The sequence below is a fragment of the Eleutherodactylus coqui genome, chromosome 5 (genome assembly GCF_035609145.1).
Source record: "Eleutherodactylus coqui strain aEleCoq1 chromosome 5, aEleCoq1.hap1, whole genome shotgun sequence".
NCBI classification, from domain to species: Eukaryota; Metazoa; Chordata; class Amphibia; order Anura; family Eleutherodactylidae; genus Eleutherodactylus; species Eleutherodactylus coqui.
In genome coordinates, this window is record NC_089841.1 from 123,713,864 (window position 1) to 123,738,593 (window position 24,730).

At 42.1% G+C, this 24,730-nt stretch overlaps 1 protein-coding gene across 1 annotated transcript in view; it reads right to left on the reverse strand.

The window, feature by feature from the left end:
- Positions 1 to 2,537: 2,537 nt before the first annotated feature.
- The window catches only part of DTWD2 (DTW domain containing 2), a 240,487-nt gene continuing 218,294 nt past the window's right edge, over positions 2,538 to 24,730 (reverse strand). The window contains exons 6-7 of the mRNA XM_066603098.1: positions 4,446 to 4,574; positions 2,538 to 2,857 (exon numbers count right to left, since the gene is read on the reverse strand). Coding sequence (XP_066459195.1) covers positions 2,687 to 2,857; positions 4,446 to 4,574 — 300 coding nt within the window. The 3' untranslated portion in view covers positions 2,538 to 2,686. The remainder of the gene's footprint in view (positions 2,858 to 4,445; positions 4,575 to 24,730) is intronic.

The window sequence follows — 24,730 nt, forward strand, 5'->3', positions numbered from 1 at the left end:
CTGCCCTCTTGGTTGGGCATGGGCAATTTTTCTGAAGTACATTTGTACTGTTGGTACACCAAATTTTTTGGGCCCTCGCCTACATTGTAATCCTAGTAATTTTTAGCCCACCTGCATTAAAGCTAACGTTACCTCAGCTGTGCTGGGCACTGCAATGGGATATATTTATGCACCGCCGGTGGGTTCCAGGGAGCCACCCATGCTGTCGGTCCACACGGAGTTGTAACTGCATGTGTCCACTTCTAAAGAACCCCAGTCTGACTGGGGCATGCAGTGTGGGCCGAAGCCCACCTGCATTAAACCTGACGTTGGCTCTGCTGAGCAGGGCACTGCAATGGGATTTATTTATGTACCGCCGGTGGCTTCCTGGGACCCACCCATGCTGTCGGTCCACACGGAGTTGTAACTGCATGTGTCCACTTCTAAAGAACCCCAGTCTGACTGGGGCATGCAGTGTGGGCCGAAGACCACCTGCATTTAATCGGACGTTACCTCAGCTGTGATGGGCAATGCAATGGGATATATTTATGTACCGCCGGTGGCTTCCTGGGACCCACCCATGCTGTCAGTCCACACGGAGTTGTAACTGCATGTGTCCACTTCTAAATAACCCCAGTCTGACTGGGGCATGCAGTGTGGGCCGAAGCCCACCTGCATTAAACCTGACGTTAGCTCTGCTGAGCAGGGCACTGCAATGGGATTTATTTATGTACCGCCGGTGGGTTCCAGGGAGCCACCCATGCTGTCGGTCCACACGGAGTTGTAACTGTATGTGTCCACCTCTAAAGAACCCCAGTCTGACTGGGGCATGCAGTGTGGGCCGAAGACCACCTGCATTAAACCTGACGTTACCTCAGCTGTGATGGGCAATGCAATGGGATTTATTTATGTACAGCCGGTGGGTTCCAGGAAGCCACCCATGCTGTGGGTGCACACGGAATTCCCATTGCAGAGTTGTACCTGCCTGTGACTATTTATAAAATACCCCGGTCTGACTGGGGCATGCAGACACCTTGACAGAATGAATAGTGTGTGGCACATGGGTTCCCCATTGCTATGCCCACAAGTGCAGCTCCTGATGGAGGTGGCACAGGATTGGATTTCTCATTGCTTCTGTACAGCATTATGGGCTATCGCCCCGCCCCTTTTAAAGAGGGTCGCTGCCTGTCCGTGCCAACCCTCTGCAGTGTGTGCCTGCGGTTCCTCCTCATGGCAGACGCGCTTATAAATAGACATGAGGGTGGTGTGGCATGAGGGCAGCTGAAGGCTGCGCAGGGACACTTTGGTGTGCGCTGTGGACACTGGGTCGTGCGGGGGGGGGGGGGCAGCATGTTACCCAGGAGAAGTAGAAGTGGCAGTGGAGTGTCATGCAGGCAGTGATTGTGCTTTGTTGGAGGTAGTGTGGTGCTTAGCTAAGGTATGCATTGCTAATGAGGGTTTTTCAGAAGTAAAAATTGTTGGGAGGGGGGGCCCACTCTTGCCGCTATTGTGGCTTAATAGTGGGACCTGGGAACTTGAGATGCAGCCCAACATGTAGCCCCTCGCCTGCCCTATCCGTTGCTGTGTCGTTCCCATCACTTTCTTGAATTGCCCAGATTTTTACAAATGGAAACCTTAGCGAGCATTGGCGATATACAAAAATGCTCGAGTCGCCCATTGACTTCAATGGGGTTTGTTACTCGAAACGAACCCTCGAGCATCGCGAAAATTTCGTCTCGAGTAACGAGCACCCGAGCATTTTGGTGCTCGCTCATCTCTACTGAAGACATATCCTTTGATAAGTCATCAATAGTTGATTGGTGGGGGTCTGCTGCTCAAGATCCCCTTCAATCAGCTGATCTTCAGGCCTGCTGTCAATGTGGACAGCGCTAGAAGCAGATAGCACTGTCAAAATTGCAGTGGCCTGGTTAGGTACTGCAAGCATAGCTTGCATTGAATTTAAGGGGAGCTGTCCCGGCAGTACCAATTCGGACAGTGTTATCTGCTTCCAGCGCTGTCCGTATTGACGGCAGTCCTGGGAATCAGCTGATTGGTGGGGATCCCAAGTGGTAGATCAATTTTTAATCACCTGTCTCGAGGACAGGCCATTAATAGTAAAAGCCCGGCTTTCAGAATAAATACAGTTTGAAGTTTGACTCTGGTGCGGCTCGCCCCTGTGACACAGAGCTCGACTCTGTCTCTCCCCACCCACATCTTCTAGATTGTTAGCTTTCCCCCTATACACAAGCAAGGAGAGAGCTTTCAGTCTACATGATGTGGGCAGAGAGAGGATAGTGCGGCCCTCCAACGTGACTCGAAGTTCGACTCCGAGTCAAACTTCAAAGTGTATTTATTCTGAAAGCTGCAGCTTTTCAGAATAAAATAACCATGGGGGTAACAGGCATCATTATCCCAGGTTCATGCTGCCCATACTTCGGGCAGCATAAACCTGACGACAGAATCCCTTTAGGTTATTTTCCAAGCATATATCAAGTACAATATAGTTACTGTATTCTGAGATGTTTTAACAACGTAAAAAATCCTACTGAACTGCAACAAAGGTTACAAAATTTTATTGTAAAAAGTAAAAGAACTGGTCAATGAGCATCAAGATTACAAAACTCTATCGGAAGACAGCCAGGACTTCATTAGTCATAAATTAATAGGATAAAAACTGTCAGACTGTATGTTGAAAAATAGAAAATGATTAAATTTTAACATTGTTAACTAGAAGCTCCATTTTCTTAAGCTTGCGTTTATTCTTTGGCATGGGTTTCTTGTACTGGCCATTTTTTAGCAGATGTTCCTTGCTGTGATGAATCTGAGCACCATGCTGAAGCTGGAAAGAGCACAATGCCTGCAGAGGGCGGAGGATGGTCTGCCAAATAAATTAGAGCAGAAGACTTAAATCAATACTCAGTCCTGGTAAGCCGTAAAATACCGATTCTGTCTGACTTTTGTTTAACTGTAAGAGTTGAATTTTTAGCTGATAAAATAAGCAAAAAGTGTTCATTAGATCTGCCTCCATGTTATAAAGAGAGACAATTGTGTTTCTGCGATTGCTCATGATGATATCATGATTTTGTCATGTTACAAAGTCGCACGATTCGCTTTGATTGGCTGAGCCGCGTTGCTCGAGAGCCAATCAATGCAGCACTCGATGAACCAATCAGAGCCAGTGCTTCTTGAAGGTGGTATTTAGGAACCCCCTAACCAAGAAGCGGCGGCTGAAGACTGCAAACAAGTGCAGCAAAGCTTCTGAAGGAGAAGTGCGGTGGAGCCGCCAGCGCCTGTTAGGTAATGTATTGCTTTCCTCTTTTTTTATGCAGCTAGGGCTTATTTTAGGGACAAGCAGTAAGACTTCCTACTGGAAAAAGTTGCATCACACCGCACGAAAGCCGCAATTTTGTGCGATACGTTGCAACACAAAGGAAGACTCCTTGGGAAAACATGGGCTATAAAAACATCGCAAATTGCGGCAATATTGAGCATGCTTCTTTTTTTCTCTCCCAATGTAGCAAACTACAAAACATCGCTAATGTGAAGGAAATCATGCGCTTCATATACATGCGCTTTGTAGCACTGTTGCATTGGAAGAAAATCGTTTTGTCGTCCTGCGTGAAAGCGCCCAAAAGCTCACCAACATAGCTCAGATGTTGCTATCTCATCTGTGATAGCCATACTATTGTCCTTTTTCTATTTCACAGGGGTTACAACTGCAGGGGATCATTACTGCTGGGCACAGGTGCAAGCAGAGCTTAGATAGGTGCCTAGCTCTCTGCCCCGATGCAACCTGTCTTAACAGGATGGGTTCTGCATTTAGTGACCATTGTCATTCCCCAATGATTTTCCTCCTAGACAAAATGGGCAGTTAGAAACGACTAAATCTATTTACACTACTGAATACACTGGGTTTTTCACTATATATATTTTTTTTATTTCTCGGATAACCCCTTTAAATATAAGTGCATGGAAGGTTTGTATAATTTTTACCAAAACAATATTGGAATAAACACTTTATTTTTTTGTTATTTCACCCACTTAAAATCATACAAAATAGTGAATCCAGTCTTTAGGCCTCATGTCCACAGCATGCACAGATTTTTAATGCGGATTTCCGTAGTGGATGCATTGCGGGTCATCAATAAATTGATTTTTTTATTGCTCGTAGGAGATCGCGGAATGCGTTTTTTTTTTAGGCCCGGCTGCCCAGTGGCAAATGCATTTCGTAAACTCCCATAGAGATGTATTGAGCACATCCACGCATCCATCCGTAAAATGCAGCATGCTGCAATTTTTTTCCCGTGCGTGCCATCCGCAAATCGGAAAAAAATCACATCCACAGGTATTAAATTAAGTGCAGATGCCCAATGCTTCTCTATGGACTGATTGAACTGTGGATCACACACACGAATTCTGCAATTCAATTATGCCCGTGGACATGAGGCCTTAGCCGTTATACCTACCTGCTGAATTTCAGTGTTTTTCTCCATTATTGACAGTGCAATTGCAGCACATTCCAGGGTAGAGAGACAGGTGTTAGTTGGTTGTGTTCGAATGACATATTGGCTTGACACAGTGGTTTTCAACTGCACCTGCAAAAAAGTATTCTGTCAGCACAGGATATCAGTTTGTTCTTTCCTAAGTTTCCTTTCTCAGTATTCATCCTATACGCTGGATTACATTGCCTCTAAGCCCATCTCCAGAGCTCTGGTTTTAAACTGGAGTTTATAAAAACAATTCTTTAACTATAATACTGGTCTTGCTATAACTACTACCATAGCTGTAGGATGGTGACATACTTCCCTACAGTAATCTAATTTGCCACAGCATTTCATTCCAAAATTGTTTTATTATGCACAACGTCAACAAAGAGCTGATACATTTTTGTTTCTATGCTAATTTTTGTCTTCCCTTTAATAAAGTAAAAGCAGTATAATGTAATATTTAATCTTAATCCCTGAACTTGCTTCGAAGAGAGTCCAAATTTTACTAACACTATAATACCATTAGACCAGGGATTAACCTTAAAAAGCTCTGTTGTTGGAAGATTTAAGAAGAGAAAAAAAGAACAAAAATACTTTTTATATCATCAAATGGTTCAATCAGTAAAGAAACCTCATTTGGTACACATAAATTTAATTCCATTCCCAACATGACAATGCACCTTCTTGTAAACTCGTAATCATCATATCTGTTTTTGGCACTTTGAAGAACAAAACATTTAAAGTTTATTTCTCTGTAACAGTGGAACCTAAATGAGCTTCTACATCTGTACAATAAATTCTGTATAAGGACTCTCAGTGATTTGTGAAGCACTATAAAAGTTACTTGGCAGAAAAGGGAAAAAAAAAACAGTTCTTTCCCCATTCAGAATTCTCTAGCTGTCCGCGCATAGATTGAATGTTTTCTTCAAGAACCTTGTATTCCACCCCATCAAAACTGAAATCAGTGCCCCAGTGTTATATGCATGCTGAGCATTAACGCACCATACCCTGAACGAACGCGAGGCAGTGTTCACACGGGACAAATAAACACCAGTTAGTCCCACGTATAACACTAAAACCACCACCAAACTCAACCAAGGGGGGAAAAGGGGAAACTAAAGCCAATCAACTAGAAGAGAGAAAACGCCTGCCTAAACAGGGGCGATCACCCCGATAAGAGCAGCTCCACGTCCTAAACCTGGGGCACCTGCACTGTCACTGGGTACAAACAGAGAGTACTTATGGCAGACGTTACACCAATATATACATATATATATATATATATATAAATAAATATGTGTGTGTATGTATTATACAGTATATATACACAATCTACTTAACTAAGGCGGCTTCCCCCAGGGGGGTATGGACCAATTCAACTTTACAAACATGAGATGAATAATCAGCACTCTGCAGGAGCAGGGGCTGAAATGTATAAACCCCAATCTAATAAATTGCATTTCCCCTGGCTGGCAATTTGCGTACAAATCCGTGTCCATACACAATGTAATTGCATATGCCCTGTGGATCGAACATATCCACAGAGATCAATGGAGCTCGTATGTGCGGAATTCAAGGTAAAACAAAGGAAAAACAGAAGATGAAGGAAATATTTTTTTTAACAGTTGTTTACGCAATTGTTTACAAACGTCACAACCATGTCACATACGGTACACCGAGTCCAAACTATTGCTCTAAAATGACTGCAAAAGTATCAATAGCAAACAAATAAGAAGCATATTTGTATGAAGTTAGCTGGAAGCGAAGGAAGACCTTCTGACCATCTGATTGTGCTTTGAACTTTTCATGATTCATCCAATTATGTATATTTTATTCTGTTTTTAAACCATTCCCTGATATATTTCTTAATCCGTTCTTATTCTGTGGGCAGCTTTGTGACTTCCCTGTGGAGATACAGAGAACTTGGAGTCTAGTGACTCAGTGGGAAGCATAAAGGCAGTAGATTACATTTCTGCCTATATTCATACTTTGAATATGTATGAATAGGCTTAGTATGATAGGTCTAGCAGTTGTACTGAAGTTGCATTACTTGTGTCAAAAGTTCAGAAATATGATACAGGAAATTCCAGAGAGCAGTAAATTGGAATACAGTGCTATGATGGCGATATTGTAAAATACAGACTACTATATAGAGTTAATGTAACTACCGGTGATTGTGACGTGCTGCTAAATATTTGCCATTGTATAAATAGAAATTATTTTATAAGGCATTTTCACTAATAGATTTAGATTTGGGCAGAACACAACATATAGTGGAGAATTTCACTGAATGGAGCCACAAAAGTTACATCTGAATTTAGGTAAAGATTTGGCTTTTTCTCAGGCCTCGTTCACATGAGCGTGTATTTGTGCGCGCAAAACCACGCATCTATTAGAGCCATCGTTTTCCTTTGGTGTGTTCACATGTCCGTGTTTTACAGGCGTGTAAATTCGCGCACCTGCAAAAGATAGGACATGCGTGCACTGCATAGGTCCGTGCTGTGCATAAATATTCCCCGCGAGGAGTCCCCCCATCACTGAACATTGTGACAGCACTGTCACAGTGTTCAGTGATGATGGGATTCCCCGCGGGGAGTAAAGAATTCCCTGCCACAGCTGTGGCAAAGGAACGCAATGTTCTTCCATTGAGTGATGCCTTTTATTACACTTTCAGCTCCTCATTTCAAGCATAGCTGGAAATGTAATAGAAGGCATCACTCCCATTAATTTCAATGGGAGTAAAGCCATACATTGCACATCTGGCTCTAATCATTGATGCGGACTTCCAGCCCTACTTCACGCACATCGGATCGGGGCGGAGGATCAGCTGATCGTCAGGGATCCTGAGCAGTGGGATCCCGAAGATGGGTCATCAATAGTAAGGGTGCCTGCACACGAACGGAATTTCCAGCGCGTTATTTTAGGCACATTATCTGCCCCAGACCGCAGCCAATATACTCCTATGAGGATCCGCAGTTGTCCCCAGACGGACGGATTTGTATCGCGTTTTTTCACGCGCGTGAAAAAATCTGCAACCTGTCCTAATTTGGGTCGGATTCTGCGCGTGAAGCCTCCAATACAAGTGAATGGGTGCGTTTTTTCACGCAGTACATCCGCAGTGCAGCTGCGGATGGAGTCACTGGTTGCTATGACTACAGGAAGTAGGCATGGTAGGAGACGTCCCAACACACAGCAGAGATTCACAGGCAAATTTGTAGAGGGAGATACGTAGTATTTCTTGCCAATGCAGGATCTAAGAATGCAAAATCTGTAGTAATGAATTCCTCTTGTGAATTTTTTTGCAGTGACTGAAATAAAGTCATGCTGGAGAAGCGCCTGAAAAAAGTTACATGGATCAACCATGCCCACAAAGACATCAATAATTTAACGGTGCTCGCACAAGCAAGAGGGACAAAACGTAGTCTGGGTGTTGGTTTTAAGGCCTCCTTCCCACGAACGGATTTACGCCGCGTAATTCGCGGCGAAAATCGGCTGCGTTGCCCCCTGCTATTAGGTTCTATTGAACCTAATAGCACAATGCTCACGATGCGGAATTCCACCGCGGAATTTCGCACCGTGAAATCTCCCGTCCTCACCCGCGGCATGCTCTATTTGCCGCGGGTGTACGCGGTCAATGGAAGCCGTCCGTTCACGCTATCTCCTGCTGTAACACAGCGGAAGATAGCGTGAAAATGCTTTCCCGCCTACCGCCGCCGCGTCATATGACGCGGTCGGCGCGTCACGTGACACGGCCGGTCGCGTCATGTGACGCGGTGGGCGTGTCACATGACACAGTGGGCGGGGAAGCGTCTTCACGCTATCTTCCGCTGGTAAGTATGGGGTCTCTGGGGGGCGCCGTGACGGGCTTCCTCGCGGAATATTCCGCGGCGGAGCCCGTCACGCTCGTGTGAAGCCGGCCTTAAGCTGTTTTCCAAGGAATGGGCAGTTCTCTAGGGGTTGGGTTTACAATAAGGGGTGTCTGCTGGTTTTTCTGCGCGTTTTTTTCCGCAACACATCCGCGTATATCCGCGCGTGATTTTTCACGCATCCGCACCTATCCGCAAGCACATTTAGGTACCATACGCGCGTGAAAATCCGCTAGCGGAATCCGGAACGCTCGTGTGCAGGCGGCCTAAATGTCTAAAAAACCCTTGCAATTGTACAGTGAGCTAAAGCTTGTATAAGTGTTGAAATTAACATTGCATTAAAGGGATGATCCAGGCTTTAATTAATGGCCCATCCTCAGCACAGGACATCAGGATCCGATCGGTGATTGAAGCCTCCTACAAGGAGTATCACTCAAATATTTTTTGATGAGTGACAAAGGCTAAAAGAAAAGCAAGTTCTATTCTTTTCCAAGATTTATTCAAATGTTTTCTACATGCAAAGTTGGCTTTAAAGCTGATTTGTTGAATTGACATTTATCCAGAAAGATTTATTGCTCATTAGCTTGCAAGAATTTTAAGGTACTGAAGAAGGCACCTCAGGCATCCAAATAACACTGAGCTGAGGGGATAACTTGGAGAATGATTGACTTTCAGAATTGTTTTACCCAGAAAGATGTCATTCTGACAATTACCTAGAATGAAGCTTTATTTAATAATGACAGAGCACCTGTAACATAATAGGTTGCATTGGACAATGCCTACTGACAAGCGCACGGTAATGAATGAAAAATACTTAATCTAAATTGACTCCAATGAGAACGTCAGTTTCTGAAATCGTGTGCTGGCATCCTATTCTATACACAATGGTTATATGGAAGAGTTAAACTCTCACTGAAAAGTGAAAGACATCCACTGACTTGTATAACCTTGATTAGAAGTTTAGTTCAAATCACATTGGACTAATTAGAAACTCTCTGAACATTACAACAAGTACACTTTGTTTACATACGGAAAAATTGCATGCGATGAATTAAATATGGCTGATTTATTATTAAAATGTACACTTCAGAAACAAAATGTGTGTGACGTTAAATCTCACAGTGTAAAGTACGCTACTGAAATTTACATTATGATTATAAATAAATCACGGCCTTCCTGCAGCTTGCCTGTAATGTATAGTGACAGTTTAAGAGCTTGTGTGCTTTATAATCCAAGCGTGGTGCTGCATAGGATCAATGTGAAATGCACACAATGCGTAAAACAAATAAATTATTTATATATATATATATAATTTTGGTTATTTTTTTATATATTTCTATAATCTATTTACACACATGTATATATACACACAATGAATGACCACTTGATTTGTTCTGCTTGTGCCACATTCTGCCCCTCCTGACAACACAATGCAACAGAAATCTGGATTTTTCTGACCAGGTATTGTTTCTCCACTGCTCAGTGATCAAAATTTTGCACTCTTTTGTCTACTGGAGACTCACCTTTCTGTTTCTCTTAGACAATAATGACACTCAAGCTGATTGTTTGTTGTTTTAGCCTATCCGTGGTAAGGAATGACGATTTGTGCATTCGGACACTTTAGTTGGCGCAAAAACATTTTATTTGGTTACAACTTGCTTGACTATGCACTGCATGTTCATCAGAAGGATTTTTGTCATCCTCCTTTGGCATCTTTTGTCAATGAAATGTCTACGTCCACAGAATCCCCCTGTTGCTGGATATTTTTCCATAGTCACTCCATTCTTGGTATACGCTCAACATGGTCACATGAGGAAACCCCACAAAGTTGGCATTTCTGAGACACTAGTCCCAGCATTACTAACATAGATGAACGAGCCTCGTTGAAAGTCCCGCAGATCACTTGATTTTCCAAATCTAAAGGCTCGTTCAGACGAGCGTTGTTTACATGCTGCTAAAGCAGCGTGTACACCACGCTTCTATAGCAACCAATAGGTTGCTATGGAAGCGCTCACATGGAGCTTTTTTACCAGCGCAGAACTTGAGCTGGTAAAAAAGATAAGACAGCGCGTGCCAACTCGCCTGTTAGCTCCGTGCCGCGGCACTGTCGATGGTGCTGATCACAGACTCCTATGGGAGCAGCAGCAGCCCTTTGCTCGCAGAACGGGCATGTGAACGGGCTGCTCCGCGGAGCGCGGAGCCTCTAGTTCACCACACAATTCCTGCATGCTAGCAGCATGATTTCCACACTGCTTGTCTGAACGAGGCCTAATGTGGATTCACACTGAACCTGATCCACAGAAAACTTGCTCATTTATTTATTTTTTTAATTCAGGAAAGGTTTTATTAAACAAAAAAACTAAGAAATAATCAAAGTGTGGCACACCCTATATGCCACGGAACTACAAAACAACATTTTGGGCATACAATACATACAACACACGAAAGAAACTGTGTCTGTGTGATCTCTCATAAACAAGGCATAGAAGGAAAGAAAAAAAGTATAACAGATTATATTGGTAACACCACACATAAGGGCACATGGTGAACCAGTGAAGGCCTGCGATCGTGGCATGATACAAAAATAGTAAGAACAATAAATAGCAATGGACGAGTGAACCCTAAAACTGATTGCAAAAATACACAAAAGGAGAACATGATGACTAAAAGAGATACATACCCCACAGCAGGTGTAATCGTCCAAGAAAAACAACTGAATAACCTGCGTGGCCTCTCAGACAGTCAATGGTAGAAACAAAAGTGGTAGAAAAAGAAGAGGAGGTGGAGCTACTCCAGTGAAGGAAACAACAAACAGGGTGCTTTTGCTTTTCCTTTTCGGTTCTTTTTTAAGGGGTGGTTCTATCTTGTGTGATAGAAGGAGGTGCATGCATCAAAATTCCAGGTGCTGCCAAATCAGTAACTGTGCAACCGATAACGGTCGGCAAGCAAAACAATGAGTGGAGGGAAAAGGGCAAAAACCTGATAGAGGGGCGCATCCTCTTTTAGAAGAATGTGCACATATTTGAATAAAAATGTTGTTCTTTTATGAAAATGAAATAAAATCCAGCACCATTAAGAACGCCTGAAAGTGGGTGGGAACCTACACAACCAGAACTGACAATCATGCTGTACATGGAGAGTGAATTCAAGGAAGCCACGCCACATAGTATTTAACTGGCATACTACGGTGAAGGTAAAAAAGTTTTGTATAAAGTAGGTAGGAAATCACACTGCTTATCCATTGTGCAAGGGATGGAATTACATCACTCATCCAATTACGTGCTACCATTCGCCTGGTCTGAAGGAGCGTCTCATGAAGCAACTGCTGTTTAGAGCTTAAGGGGATAAAGGCAGCCTAGGAAACAGAACTTGGGAATGAGTGGAACAGGAACTCCTATCAGATTATTTACAAATCTAATAACTTGCATCCAAAAACCTTGTATATAAGGGCACTGCCAGGTTAAATGATAGAAAGATCCTGGCTCCACTTCACATTTGGGGCAAATATTCCTTCTACCTGGGCAAAACGTAGACACTCTGGTGGTGGTCATATACACTTGATTGAGAATGTACAGCTGTGTCTCTCTCTCGGGATACCTCAGCAAGACCTTCTTGTGCCAGGATATCCTCCCACTGACTGTCACAGATGCTTTCCAGGATCAATTCCCATTTAGCCCGAATCTGAGTCAGAACTGTGTCCTGACAATGGGCTACAAGGCCACCATATATGGCAGAGATACTGCTTCTAGGTTAACTCCTCCTTAGCATGGTGGGCAGATTAAAATCAGGGCATTCTAGGGGCAGGGCCCCATACTGTGCATAGTACACATGATGCAGCTGAAGGTACCAAAAAGCATATTATTGGACAGGTCATATTCCTCCTTAAGAACTTAAAAACCTGTAGTGTTAATTAGTTAGCCAAACTATTGTATCACATGTTGGAGCTCCATATTGGAAGGAATATAAGGAATTTTGGGCAATCTGGAATTATACTGCAGAAGACTATAAGCATGAAAAGGGGGATTATCATAATGTGTCAAAACTCTCGCCCAGACCTTTTTAGCTTGAAAAAGTATATGGTTATCTCCAAGAGAGAAATTGGACACATGCGTTTTAATAAAGATTGCATATTTAGGGTCTAAAATAGGATGGGTTAAGTCGTCAGTCAATAAAACGTGCGTACAATGTTGCTTCAAGCCTCCCCAGTTAATGATATGTGAGAGTTGTGCTGCAATGTAATACAATTTAGTATCAGGAATCACCACCCCAAAGAGATTTTGGTAGAGATCCGCAGCACACTCCACCTCCTTTATTGAAAGGGGGAAATCAGTTGCTGATCCACACAATAATCTGCATCAAAATCTGCACCAATATGCAATTTTGATGCAAAAATTAGTGCAGATTTTCTATAGCAGAAATTCTGCATATTTTCCACTATGTTTGAATGTATCCTATATGTTGCATTGTGCTGCATGAACAAAAGCTGCACCACTATACTACATGCATTTTTATTTAAATGTGCACATAAAACCACATGCAATAGCAGCATCTAAAAACTGTGACTTTTTCCTTTAAAAAAAACATTTGCAGACATATAATTTAGGGTGGTCGCAGGGTATATGGGGAAAACATTTTCTTGCTATATCTTTTGGGGGACCCTCCTAAAAGTGGGCAGTTGGTTAGAAAACTAGGTTCCCAAAGTTGCAGATCAGTTAGACAACATTAACCCGTGCCTCATCAACCTTGAAGTTATGATTTTAGGGCATTTTTGTAAAAAAAAAACACAGTCCTTCTATAAAATGAAAACTATTTGTCCTAGAAACCTGATCATAGTCTCATTTTATTGATAATGTTCTTGCTTACAAATATTACTGCAACCACTTTTTAACATAGTAACATAGTTCGTAAGGCTGAATGAAGACAATGTCCATCTAGTCCAGCCTGTGCCATCTATTCCAGCCTTTGGGTTTGGCTCATAGATTAGAAGATATTTGGCAATTTTCAGCGCCTTGCGTGTTCCAGGTCTCCAAATGAATGGTATGTTAAATGTGAATTAAGGCCTTACTTTCCTTGTCACAGAGTACTTGTTGTTCTTAGGGAAGGGACCCTTTCTAAAAGGACAAAGGGAATAACCCTATAAGATATCTTCGCTTCTGCTCTTGGGATAGGGACTTGTGTGGCAAATGACAGTAAACGCAGTCAACATTTGAATTTTAAGTGGTAAACTTTTGTATTGGTTTTTTTTTCAGTTTTGACTTTTAGTGAAAATTAGAGATGAGCGAGTATACTCGCTAAGGCTAACTACTCGAGCGAGTAGTGCCTTAGCCGAGTATCCTCCCGCTTGTTTCTAAAGATTCGGCTGCCGGCGCGGGTGACAGGTGAGTTGCGGCGGTGAGCAGGGGGGAGCAGGTGGGAGAGAGATCTCCCCTCCGCTCTCCCCCGCCGCTCCCCGCCCCCCACCAGCCCCCGAATCTTTAGAGACAAGAAGGAGGATACTTGGCTAAGGCACTACTCGCTCGAGTAGTTAGCCTTAGCGAGTATACTCGCTCATCTCTAGTGAAAATGGATTAAAAACCTTCATCTTCCAAAGCAGCAGCTAGCATGAGTTTAAGGCATAAAGACAAGATTTTTTTTTGATTGGGTATGCATTAGAGATGAGCGAACATGCTCGTTTAGAGCAATTACTCGATCGAGCATCACTTTTTTCTAGTAACTACCTAATCAGGCGAAAAGATTCGGGGGGCGCCGGGGGAGAGAGAGCTCCCCCTTGTTCCCCCCTGCTCCCCGCCGCTTCCCACCCCGAATCTTTTCGCCCAAGTAGGCAATTATTCGAAAAAAGCGATGCTCATTTGAGTACTTGCCCTAAATGAGCACATTTGCTCATCTCTAGTATGCATCTTATCAAATTACTGGTAGTAAGTTACCATCGAATTTTCAAGCGTTGCAAAGTTTGTGTTATAATATGCACCAAGTCAAACTGAGGATCAAAGAAGCTTCAAGACTTAGTATCCAAGAAGTATTAATTTTCTGGGAGAAATCTAAGATTCCAACAAGACACTTAAAAGATTGTGTTGTAAAGCCTGAAAAACTGTATGGACAGTGGAGAAAACTGCAAAAAAATGCTGGCAGAACTTCAAGTGCAGCTCAAAATGAGAAGGTGGAAGCCTTCAAGTCAACCCTCGATGAACTTTTCGATATTGCTCATCAGGATGCACCAATCAATGCTACTGAAGTAGACAGGGCATATTTGTCACTCCAGAGACAAAAGGGACGTCCTGGCAGAATGGGAGGAATTGACTTGAAATTGGTGCGAGCAAAAAAACAGAGAGAAAATCAGCTCTGATCGCAAGATTGGAAAAATCCCAACAAGTACATGTGTTTGCTCTCTTTTTAATATTTTATTTCCACCTTTTTAATCTGTTCTTCAACAACACATATTTGACATATTTTTAATTGAATGTCGTTTTATTAGAGGAGAGATATGAATAGGTTATTTTGCGGTGTTTATTTATCAGGCGACAAAGTAGTAGACTCAGACTTTCTTCTAAGCAGCTCATCAGAAGACGAGGAGCCAACGCAAAATGAAGTTGAGGACATCCCAGGAACACATCAGGAAAAGAAGCCAAGTGCTAAGAAAATAAAGTATTCTTCAGGAAGTAAAAGTTTACAAGAAAAAAGGCCCTGGTGCTCCAGTCGTTTGGTATATGGTAAAGAAAAGGAATGAAAAGCAACTTACTTCGTAGGGGTGTCAATGCCTGTGACACCCCTAAAATCCAGGTTTGCGTATAGTATTATAGATGGAAATGCGGATTTGTGAAGTTCCAAAAGGAAAATGTTTATTAGAACATGCTGCAACGCGTTTCGGCTATTTCAAATAGCCTTTATCAAGCATACATAAAATTGCAATAATAAGTCATATTTATATATAAAAAGAAAAGAGATCTCTTTTTACTTCATTTTTACTTTAGGAAGTAAAGAAATTATTACCAAAAAATTGTTATTATTGTTGGATAGATATAATTCGCACTGCATCCCTGTCCGAAATATTACATTAGCTCCTGCAGAGGCGTTAGGTAAAAATATAGACATTTTAGCCTTAAGTAGGAGTACAGTGCGACTTACTTAGTAAGTAAATAAATACGTGGAACCGATTGCCTTTGCCGCAGGATTTTGTTCTATACACCTACTGGGATTGGAGGCGTCTGTGCACGGACGCCTCCGTGAAGTAAGTCTGTTACTACACCCATTGTTCGTATTCTCATCAATTGGTACCCCTTTTCTTGAGCGCTGAGATATTTTTTCTTTTTCTTCTAAAAACAATAATCAATGATTTCTGAAGAGATTTCAAGCTTTCTTTTAGAACAACTAAGGCCGGCTTCACACGAATATTCCGCAGTGAAGCCTGTCACGGTGCCCCCCAGAGACCCCATACTTACCAGCGGAAGATAGCGTGAAGACGCTTCCCCGCCCACCGCCGTCGCGTCATGTGACACGCCCACCGCGTCACATGACGCAGCCGGCCGTGCCACGTGACGCGGCGGCGGTAGGCGGGGAAGCGTTTTCACGCTATCTTCCGCTGTGTTACAGCGGGAGATAGCGTGAACGGACGGCTTCCATTGACTGCAATGGAAGCCGTCAGCGCGTACACCCGCAGCAAATAGAGGATGCTGCGGGTGAGGACGGGAGATTTCACGGTGCGAAATTCCGCGGTGAAATTCCGCATCGTGAGCATTGTGCTATTAGGTTCAATAGAACCTAATAGCAGGGGGCAACGCAGCAGGTTTTTGCCGCGAATTTACGCGGCGTAAATCCGTTCGTGGGAAGGAGGCCTTAAACAGCAGCAGCCTAAGGATGATTATAAAGAATTTCTCGAATTGGGTTTAATTTTTTTGGGATGCACTACTGAAAAAGAAATTTCTCTCAGGCTGCCCTGGTGCCATTCATCATGTATATTTTTAGGGATCAGTATCCTTTGAATGATGTGGAAAAGAATAGAATAGGCCAAATTTGTTTGTTATTATTTACGTGAAAGCTTGGTTTAATGCCCCCAAGGCGGCTATGGCCCCCAACTAAGATTTGCAATTGTCAAAATTGCTTATAAATTATAAAAAAAATAATGAAGAGGTATCAGAGAAAGGAATAGGCAAATTTATAAATCACCTGTGGGATCTAAATTCAGAACAAGTGGCATTTGGTTTATTTGATGAAACTTTGAAGGAAGAAGTTTGGAAAAAATGACTTTGAAATTATTATCTTTTCAAGAGCAGGAGGTTGAAAATGAATTAGATGACAGAAACGTAAAAGCACAATTTAGCCTTGAAGAAGCACATTCGCCGTTGATCAAGGAAATAGATTTTTTTATTTCTCCTCAAACGTTTGATTTTTTTAAATGGTTCAAAATTACAACTTCTTTCTTGGAAAGTAATCCGGGAGTTTGGTTTGAAAACCCTGATTACTTGAAAGGTAAAATGATGATAGAAATAATAAAGGTTGGAAATGACACAGCAGAGAGGCGTGTCAAGTTGATCCAAAATTTTAAATCAGGTATTACCAAAAACAAAGAACTACGCCAGTATATTTAAGTAAATATATTTCTTCTATGTTTTTTTGATTGGTACAATACACTTTAATACTTTTTTTGGAATACATATTCTTCTATCTTGTAATAAATCATCTTTTTTGTGTGAAATACATTTCTTGTAATTTATTCGGATTTTCGTTCTTCTCATACAATGCCCTTTTTTATCCTGGGTTTGTCAAAATTTCTATGAAAACACATTCAGTACCTTACATTAACTGTTTTTCTATTATAAACACAATAAAATAAATTGATTGACATTAAAAGCAGAGATAACGGCATGTAGCCATGAACTTGAGTGTTTTCAGTAAATATCAATTTTGGGAATCCAGACCAGAACTGAAAATTTACTTATATCTTCAAATATATGAATCATACCTAAAAAAAGAATCTTTGTGGACAAGAACATTATCAATAAAATGAGACCATGATCAGGTTTCTAGGGCAAATAGTTTTCGTTTTATCGGCAAAGAACTAATTTTTTAACAAAAACTCTCTAAAATCGTAACTTCAAGGTTGATGAGGCACGGGTTAACGTTATCCAATTGACTAGAAACTTCCAGAAATTCATTTTCTTACCAAATGGCAACTTTTGGGAGTGTCCACCATAAAAAATTGGAACATTGATGCTTTGTGACCACTCTACAAGACATATTGTGTGTTATATTGTTATTTCTACAGTAAAGTATAAATACAGATGGAGGTACATGTACACACATACTTTACAGACAGAGATGCATATAAATACACAAGCACATCCACACAAAAAAAATATATATATACATATATATATATATATACACACACACATACCCACACACAGTGCCACATACAGAATACACAGGGATATACATACATCCACTCACAGATCATATAAACACATGGGCATGTATATACAGTACACACTCAAGGACATACATACACATGCAGAAAGCAAATACAGTAAGCTGAGGCACTTCCATCTTTGCTGGTGCCTGACCAGAGCAGGCTGTGGGCACAGCTCCCTTGGATCTGGATTTCTCTGCTCCTGTCCCTTCCAGTGTCTCTCCTGCACCCCCATCCAACACTGTCTCTTGTCCACTAAATCTGTCCTGAAGCAACTCACTCACAGTCGGACTATGCTGTGCAGGAGTAGCCCAACACATAGCCCAACTGGCAAACAGTTTCATCAGGACAGATTTAGCGGTGTGACGAGGCTTTCGCTCAACGGTACTTGCAGGGGCCCCAGGGGTGAAGGGAGGGGAGCTGAAGAAGAATGCTTTCTATGCATAGGAGCGGCTGATTAGCACGGAAGCGTTCATGGTGGTTTACTCCTAGAGTTGCAGTGAAAGTAATGTGGTAAGGGGGGCCTCTGGGCCCCCTATCTCAGGGGCTGGGTCACGGTTGCAATGCCTGGAACCCCTATAAATACACTACTTTAGCAAAAAATAATCAGTTTCAGAAGTATAGCTCGGAGATGAGAATACAGTGCATAACAGAGGCACCATATGTCCGTAACATAGCCCAGTAAATTATAGTACTAGTACCTTTTGCATGACTGAGATTGTGTTGCTTTCGTATCATGTGAACATACAGGAAGCCTAAATAATATACTGAATAATGATCATTTAGTTACAAAGCGTCATCAGGCTACTATGTGCACAAGGGATAAAGGTAACATGATCACAAACTATCGCTATCATTTGAAGTATGTAAATATTTGCATAATATCTGTAAAAGATTCACTTATGATGCCTGGGCTTCCCGTAGAAACGCAAAACTTTGAAAGCAGCTAAATGGAAACCTGTAGGGTATTGAATGTTTCTCTGTGAAGTTAACAGTGATACTTCAATGTCACTGAAATGAAGGTTTCATCCATTGTACCACCTTCTACATGCGTAATACACAATTGCAAAAACACATTTAGAACTGAAATTTGCCACAAAGAACAGGCAATTCATATTATAGAAGAAAAGGTCAAAACTGAACTAACAAATGTTGCCCTTCATCACACAGAATATCTGTTTATCGGATTACATAATACGTAGCATATGCCAATAAAACTAGAGAGCGCTTCTAGCTTTTATAAGGCTTCAAGGATCCTCATCTCATTTGTACCAAGCGCTCCTCATTTGTTAATGGAACATGAAGCGCTCTGGCCTTGTTCTGGAAGTTTATTATCTGTTGTTTCTTCATCTCTTTTTTTCTTCTGTACAGAATCAACTCAATTAATTGTCCTGATGAATGCGTGTACCTTGATCTTTGTTTAGAAAAGAAGATTGCCAAGGATTCACATTCGGAAAAACTCTGTACATTAGTAAATTAGATTGATTCTCATGTTAGAAATATCAACCATACTCTGAAAATCAAATGTGTTAATCCTTAATTTACTATTTAAGAATTATCATTAATGCAAAATCATATAGAAAATTATGTACTGTAAGAAAGTCCTCCGGGGTGGGGGCGGCAATGACACACTGGACTAGCAAGTACGTCAAACTTACTTCAGTTTTATTGTAAAGTATACTCCAGGCAAAGCCAATAGAAAAGTCCATGGAACACATCAGATGCAAAGATGCACCACGCAGGGTGCTCAGGTCCACGCTGTAAGGTATTGCTCCCTCCTCAGCTTAGAGCTGCAGTCTTTTATGCCCCAGTTACGGGGACAGTGCCAACAGCTGAGCCTTCCGAGAAGAAGGCTGAAGTTGTGGACTGGACCGCCACCCTGTCCAGACTAAGAGCCTGGGAGGGAGATATACGCCATCCACCACTTCACCCTTTAACTGCCTACAGTACATATTACAAGGGAACACAAAAATCTAACCACATTTAAGGTAGACTCTAATAAGGAAGATAAAATGCAATGATGTAGTGTTGGAGATGCTTTCAAACCACACAGAAGGACAACCGTGCTATTAGTGGACAGTGGATAGAAAATAATTTAATCAAAATTCTTTAGCGCTAACCTTAACGACAGGGTGTAAATTTACATCCTGTTAGTTCGGGGTTTGTATGGAGGATTGAGAGACATTCCCACTCCATACAATGCGAGTATCACGTTCCGGCACTATATTGGAGTCTCGGGTCGTGGCCAGCAATAGCGGGCAACCTGGTCAGGCAAGCCTGGGGTTGATACACAGAGAGGGCCTTGCAGTACAGAGGATTTCAGCAGAGACATAGTCAAGAAACAATCCAGTGGTCGGTACACGGAAAACAATCTTCTTTTAGGCCTCCCTAACTCAGTAATTTGCAGAAATGCAGTGTTTTTCAAAGAAAAAATCAATACTCACCTAGCTGGTGCTGTCTGGCTCTCTGTCGCTGCTCTCCGGAGCTTTGTGCAGACTGCCAGGCACTTGTCATGGCCAACAAAGCATCTATTGCTAGTGACGGGCATTGAAATTCCTGCCTCCAGCAAGAGATTGCTGTGATTGGCTAAGCCAATCACAGGACATGGTTTATATGGGGTGAGCAATTAGTGCGGGGTGGAGCTAAATGGGAGTTGGGTTGCAGAAGCAAGGAACTGGGCAAGGTTAAGCAGGGGAGCTATGTAGCAGGCTGAACATCTCACTTGGGAGAGACATAGTCTAGCGCACAGGAGTTACCAGGTTTGAACCCCGACAACAGGTGGCGGCTGTTTCTTACAGCTGACACCCGCCAGCAACAGCTTCGATCAGCGTGAATGTAGGAATGTGTTCATGCGGTTAATCATGTGGAAGTGTCGTTCAGAGACAGGTGAAGCAGATGAAAGTCAACAGTTGCATGAAGTATATGTGCGTGTGTGTGTGTGTGTATGTGTGTATATATATATATATATATATATATATATATATATATGTATATATATATATATATATATATATATATATATATATATATATATATAATATATATATATAAACACACACACACACATTCTTTTGGCTTAACTTTTTGCCTCAAAACATACCCAAAACATTTTGAGAAAGGAGTCTAATCATCTTTCAAAGCCCAAATTTAGCAACATTTTACTGTATTAAAGCAAGTACCATCTGAGTATGTCTCAGCATGCAGAACCTGGTGGGACCCTCCAATCCAATGAGACATACTAAAGAAACACACCATATCATTTTATGTTACACTCACTTCAGTCTTTAAATTTAATTTTAGAGTTTTGTGATAAATACCCCAATATGAAGGTGAACAGAGCCTACAGAGCACCTGCATTAGAGAGGCGTTAATCACCCACGTACAATCTCCTTAATCTAAAGCCCTATTATAAAATGTCAGTGCTCTGCTAAACGATAGAAATAGATCATATACAGCCGGTACATTGCGCTTACATCTTATGCAAGTGAGAGGTGACGCTTTTGCAAACAATATGAACAGTGATAAAGACAAACACAGGTGCAATGCAGTCATTTTAATATATGAAGGAAAATAAATTCTGGTAAGCAATGATTCAAGCTTTGAAATGTGTGCACTGAAAGCCAAATGATCATTTCTGCACCTGGTAGAAGAGAGAAACATGCTAATTGTTCCCTTGCAGAATATTATGAGTCATAACAATTATGTTAATTATTGATAGTGTCTGATGGGCTGTGCGTTCTTTATCAATCCTTGCTGCTGAATACGTCTCATTGGTATATAACAGAGCCCAGTCATATAATTCTCACTTCTTGTATAATATATCCTCGCACTGTCTCACAATATCAAAATTCTGACATATTCTAATTTTAAAACTGATTTATAGAAATATGCTGCTCCCTACTGACTGCACTGCTTTAGGATTGTCATATAAAACTCAATGAATACAATACTAACCAGACGATTTACCACATATTTGACTCACTGCTGAATGCAATACAACAATCCATTTAAAAAAAGAGAATATGTTATTTCCCATATGGTAATGATCTATTGTACTGCGATTTTGTTATTTGCATAGAATATCCTTACAGACCTGAGAAAGGAGTGCTGACGATGTCATTAAAGGCTGTATTAATATAGGCAAGTCTGATGTAAGTCAGTGAAAAACTGACCTACATTGCACTTGATTACCAGCCCTTTTTCTGCACTTTTCAGGCATGTACAATGCATTTTGGTGTTAAAAATGTGCAATTCGCATTGATGTACATGCAATTTGAAAAATATTGCATGTGGTTCGAATAGTTAAAATGTAGAAAAAGCACTGCACTTGCATGCAAATCACATGGCATGCAAGTACGATGCGTTTTTCCTGCTGCAATAGCATATAATGGGCGATTTAAGAATTGCCCAATAATAGGACAATATGCAATGTCTCTACCTCTATCGGTCCAAAAGAAAAATCACTCATGAATTAAACCATTGAAATTAAAATTTTATACGGCGCGTGAAAAGATAGGTCTTGCCCTATCTTTTGCCGAGATATGCTAGAGGTTCCCATAGGCTTCTATGGGAGCTGAAAAAAAGGGAGGGGGAGAGAATTTAGCTGCGTCCAACGCTGGGAAACAAAGAGAGCTTGCTCTATTTAAGCATTAATAGTCATTCCAAGGATTTCTGCCGGCCGAGAGATTTACGCGCTACAGTGTATTTTTTCACCGATATGCTGCAGCCACCTGTGTGAATGGACTAGAAAACACAAATTTAGAAACCGTAAAAACGCATATAGTTATGTGAATAAGGCCTAAGGAGTGAGAAAAAGCAATGTCATTTTGAAAAAAAAAGGCAAAAGTCCATCATTTCCAGCCTATAATCTACTGTGTTGATCGAGAGAAAGGCAAAAAAAATCTACTTGAGGTTGATGTCAATTGGCCCATAATAAGGGGATAATTTACCTTTGCTTGCCATACGTGGAGTCGGAGTAAGTCCCTGATATCAACAACCCTTCTCCAGAGATGTAGTGCAGAAAACTTGTGATCCCACTTCTTTCAAGAAAGGCATACAGGCCCCTTTTGAATTCACCGAATGAATCCTTCATCTTGTGTCAAAGAATTCCATACTTTCACTAATCTTATTAGAATAGGTGGTAGCAATCTGAATGTACAAAGTGGTCGCCTTTTCCTATCATATAGTATGTGGCATTTATAGTGTTGAGATAAATATAAAAATGCACGTCCAGGAAATGCTTGATTTTATGGTTTAAAAGATTTCTGAATCATTTTCTGCAAAATCAGTCTTAAAGTATCCTCTGGGAGTATCTCTAAGACTGGGCTCACCTGGGCGTATGGTCACAACTAGAAATGAGCGAACGTACTCGTCCGAGCTTGATACTCGTTCGAGTATTAGCGTGTTCGAGATGCTCGTTACTAGAGGCAAGCACCACGCGATGTTCGAATTACTTTCACTTTCATCTCTGAGACGTTAGCGCGTTTTTCTGGCCAATAGAAAGACAGGGAAGGCATTACAACTTCCCCCTGCGACGTTCAAGCCCTATACCACCCCCCTGCAGTGAGTGGCTGGCGAGATCAGGTGTCACCCGAGTATATAAATCGGCCCCTCCCGCGGCTCGCCACAGATGCATTCTGACAGAGATCAGGGAAAGTGCTGCTGGTGCCGGAGCTGCTATATGGAGTGATTTTAGGCTTCAAGAACCCCAACGGTCCTTCTTAGGGCCACATCTGACCATGTGCAGTACTGTTGAGGCTGCTTTTAGCAGTGTTGCACAATTTTTTTTTTTGTATATCGGGCGTGCAGAGCATTGCGTCCGCAGTCTGCAGTCATTGTACAGACTATAGGGCCAGTACTGGTGAGGCAGGGAAAGAGATATTCAGACTATATAGGCAGTGGGCTTTTTCCAAAAAATTGGGGGAAAATACTATATTTGGGCTGCCTGTGACCGTCTTCAGTTTACTGCGTGTCTGCTGGGGGTAGTAGTCCTAATTAATACGCAGCTAAGCGTTACAGCAGGCTTGCACAAAATTGTTTCCTGGATCTGCTGTCTCTGTTACATCAGCGCCGTCATCCCGCCAGAGGGAAACAGTATACATAATATTATACGCTACCTACAGTATCTATCTGCTGGGGGTAGTAGTCCTAATTAATACGCAGCTAAGCGTTACAGCAGGCTTGCACAAAATTCTTTCCTGGATCTGCTGTCTGTTACATCAGCGCCGTCATCCCGCCAGAGGGAAACAGTATACATAATATTATACGCTGCCTACAGTATCTATCTGCTGGGGGTAGTAGTCCTAATTAATACGCAGCTAAGCGTTACCGCAGACTTGCACTAAATTGTTTCCTGGATCTGCTGTCTCTGTTACATCAGCGCCGTCATCCCGCCAGAGGGAAACAGTATACATAATATTATACGCTGCCTACAGTATCTGTCTGCTGTATCAGCTCAGCATTTTAAAAAAATAGAAGCAAAATACTTAAGGCCTACTACTGGCCTTTGGCCACTTGACTGCTTCTGCGCTGTGAATTCCACTAGCTCAGTCATACGCACCTACGTCTCACTACAGGCGTGCGCAAAATTGTTTCCTGGCTCTGCTGTGCGTTCCGTAAGGGAAGTCAGCCTCCAACCACAGGCCAATAAGTGGCACATTTAATTACAGCGTTCTGTTTCTGCACTACTGGTAATACAGCATGCTGAGGGGTAGGGGTAGGCCTAGAGGACGTGGACGCGGGCGAGGACGCGGAGGCCCAAGTCAGGGTGTGGGCACAGGCCGAGCTCCTGATCCAGGTGTATCGCAGCCGACTGCTGCGGGATTAGGAGAGAGGCACATTTCTGGCGTCCCCACATTCATCTCACAATTAATGGGTCCACGCGGTAGACCTTTATTAGAAAATGAGCAGTGTGAGCAGGTCCTGTCGTGGATGGCAGAAAGTGCATCCAGCAATCTATCGACCACCCAGAATTCTGCGCCGTCCACTGCTGCAAC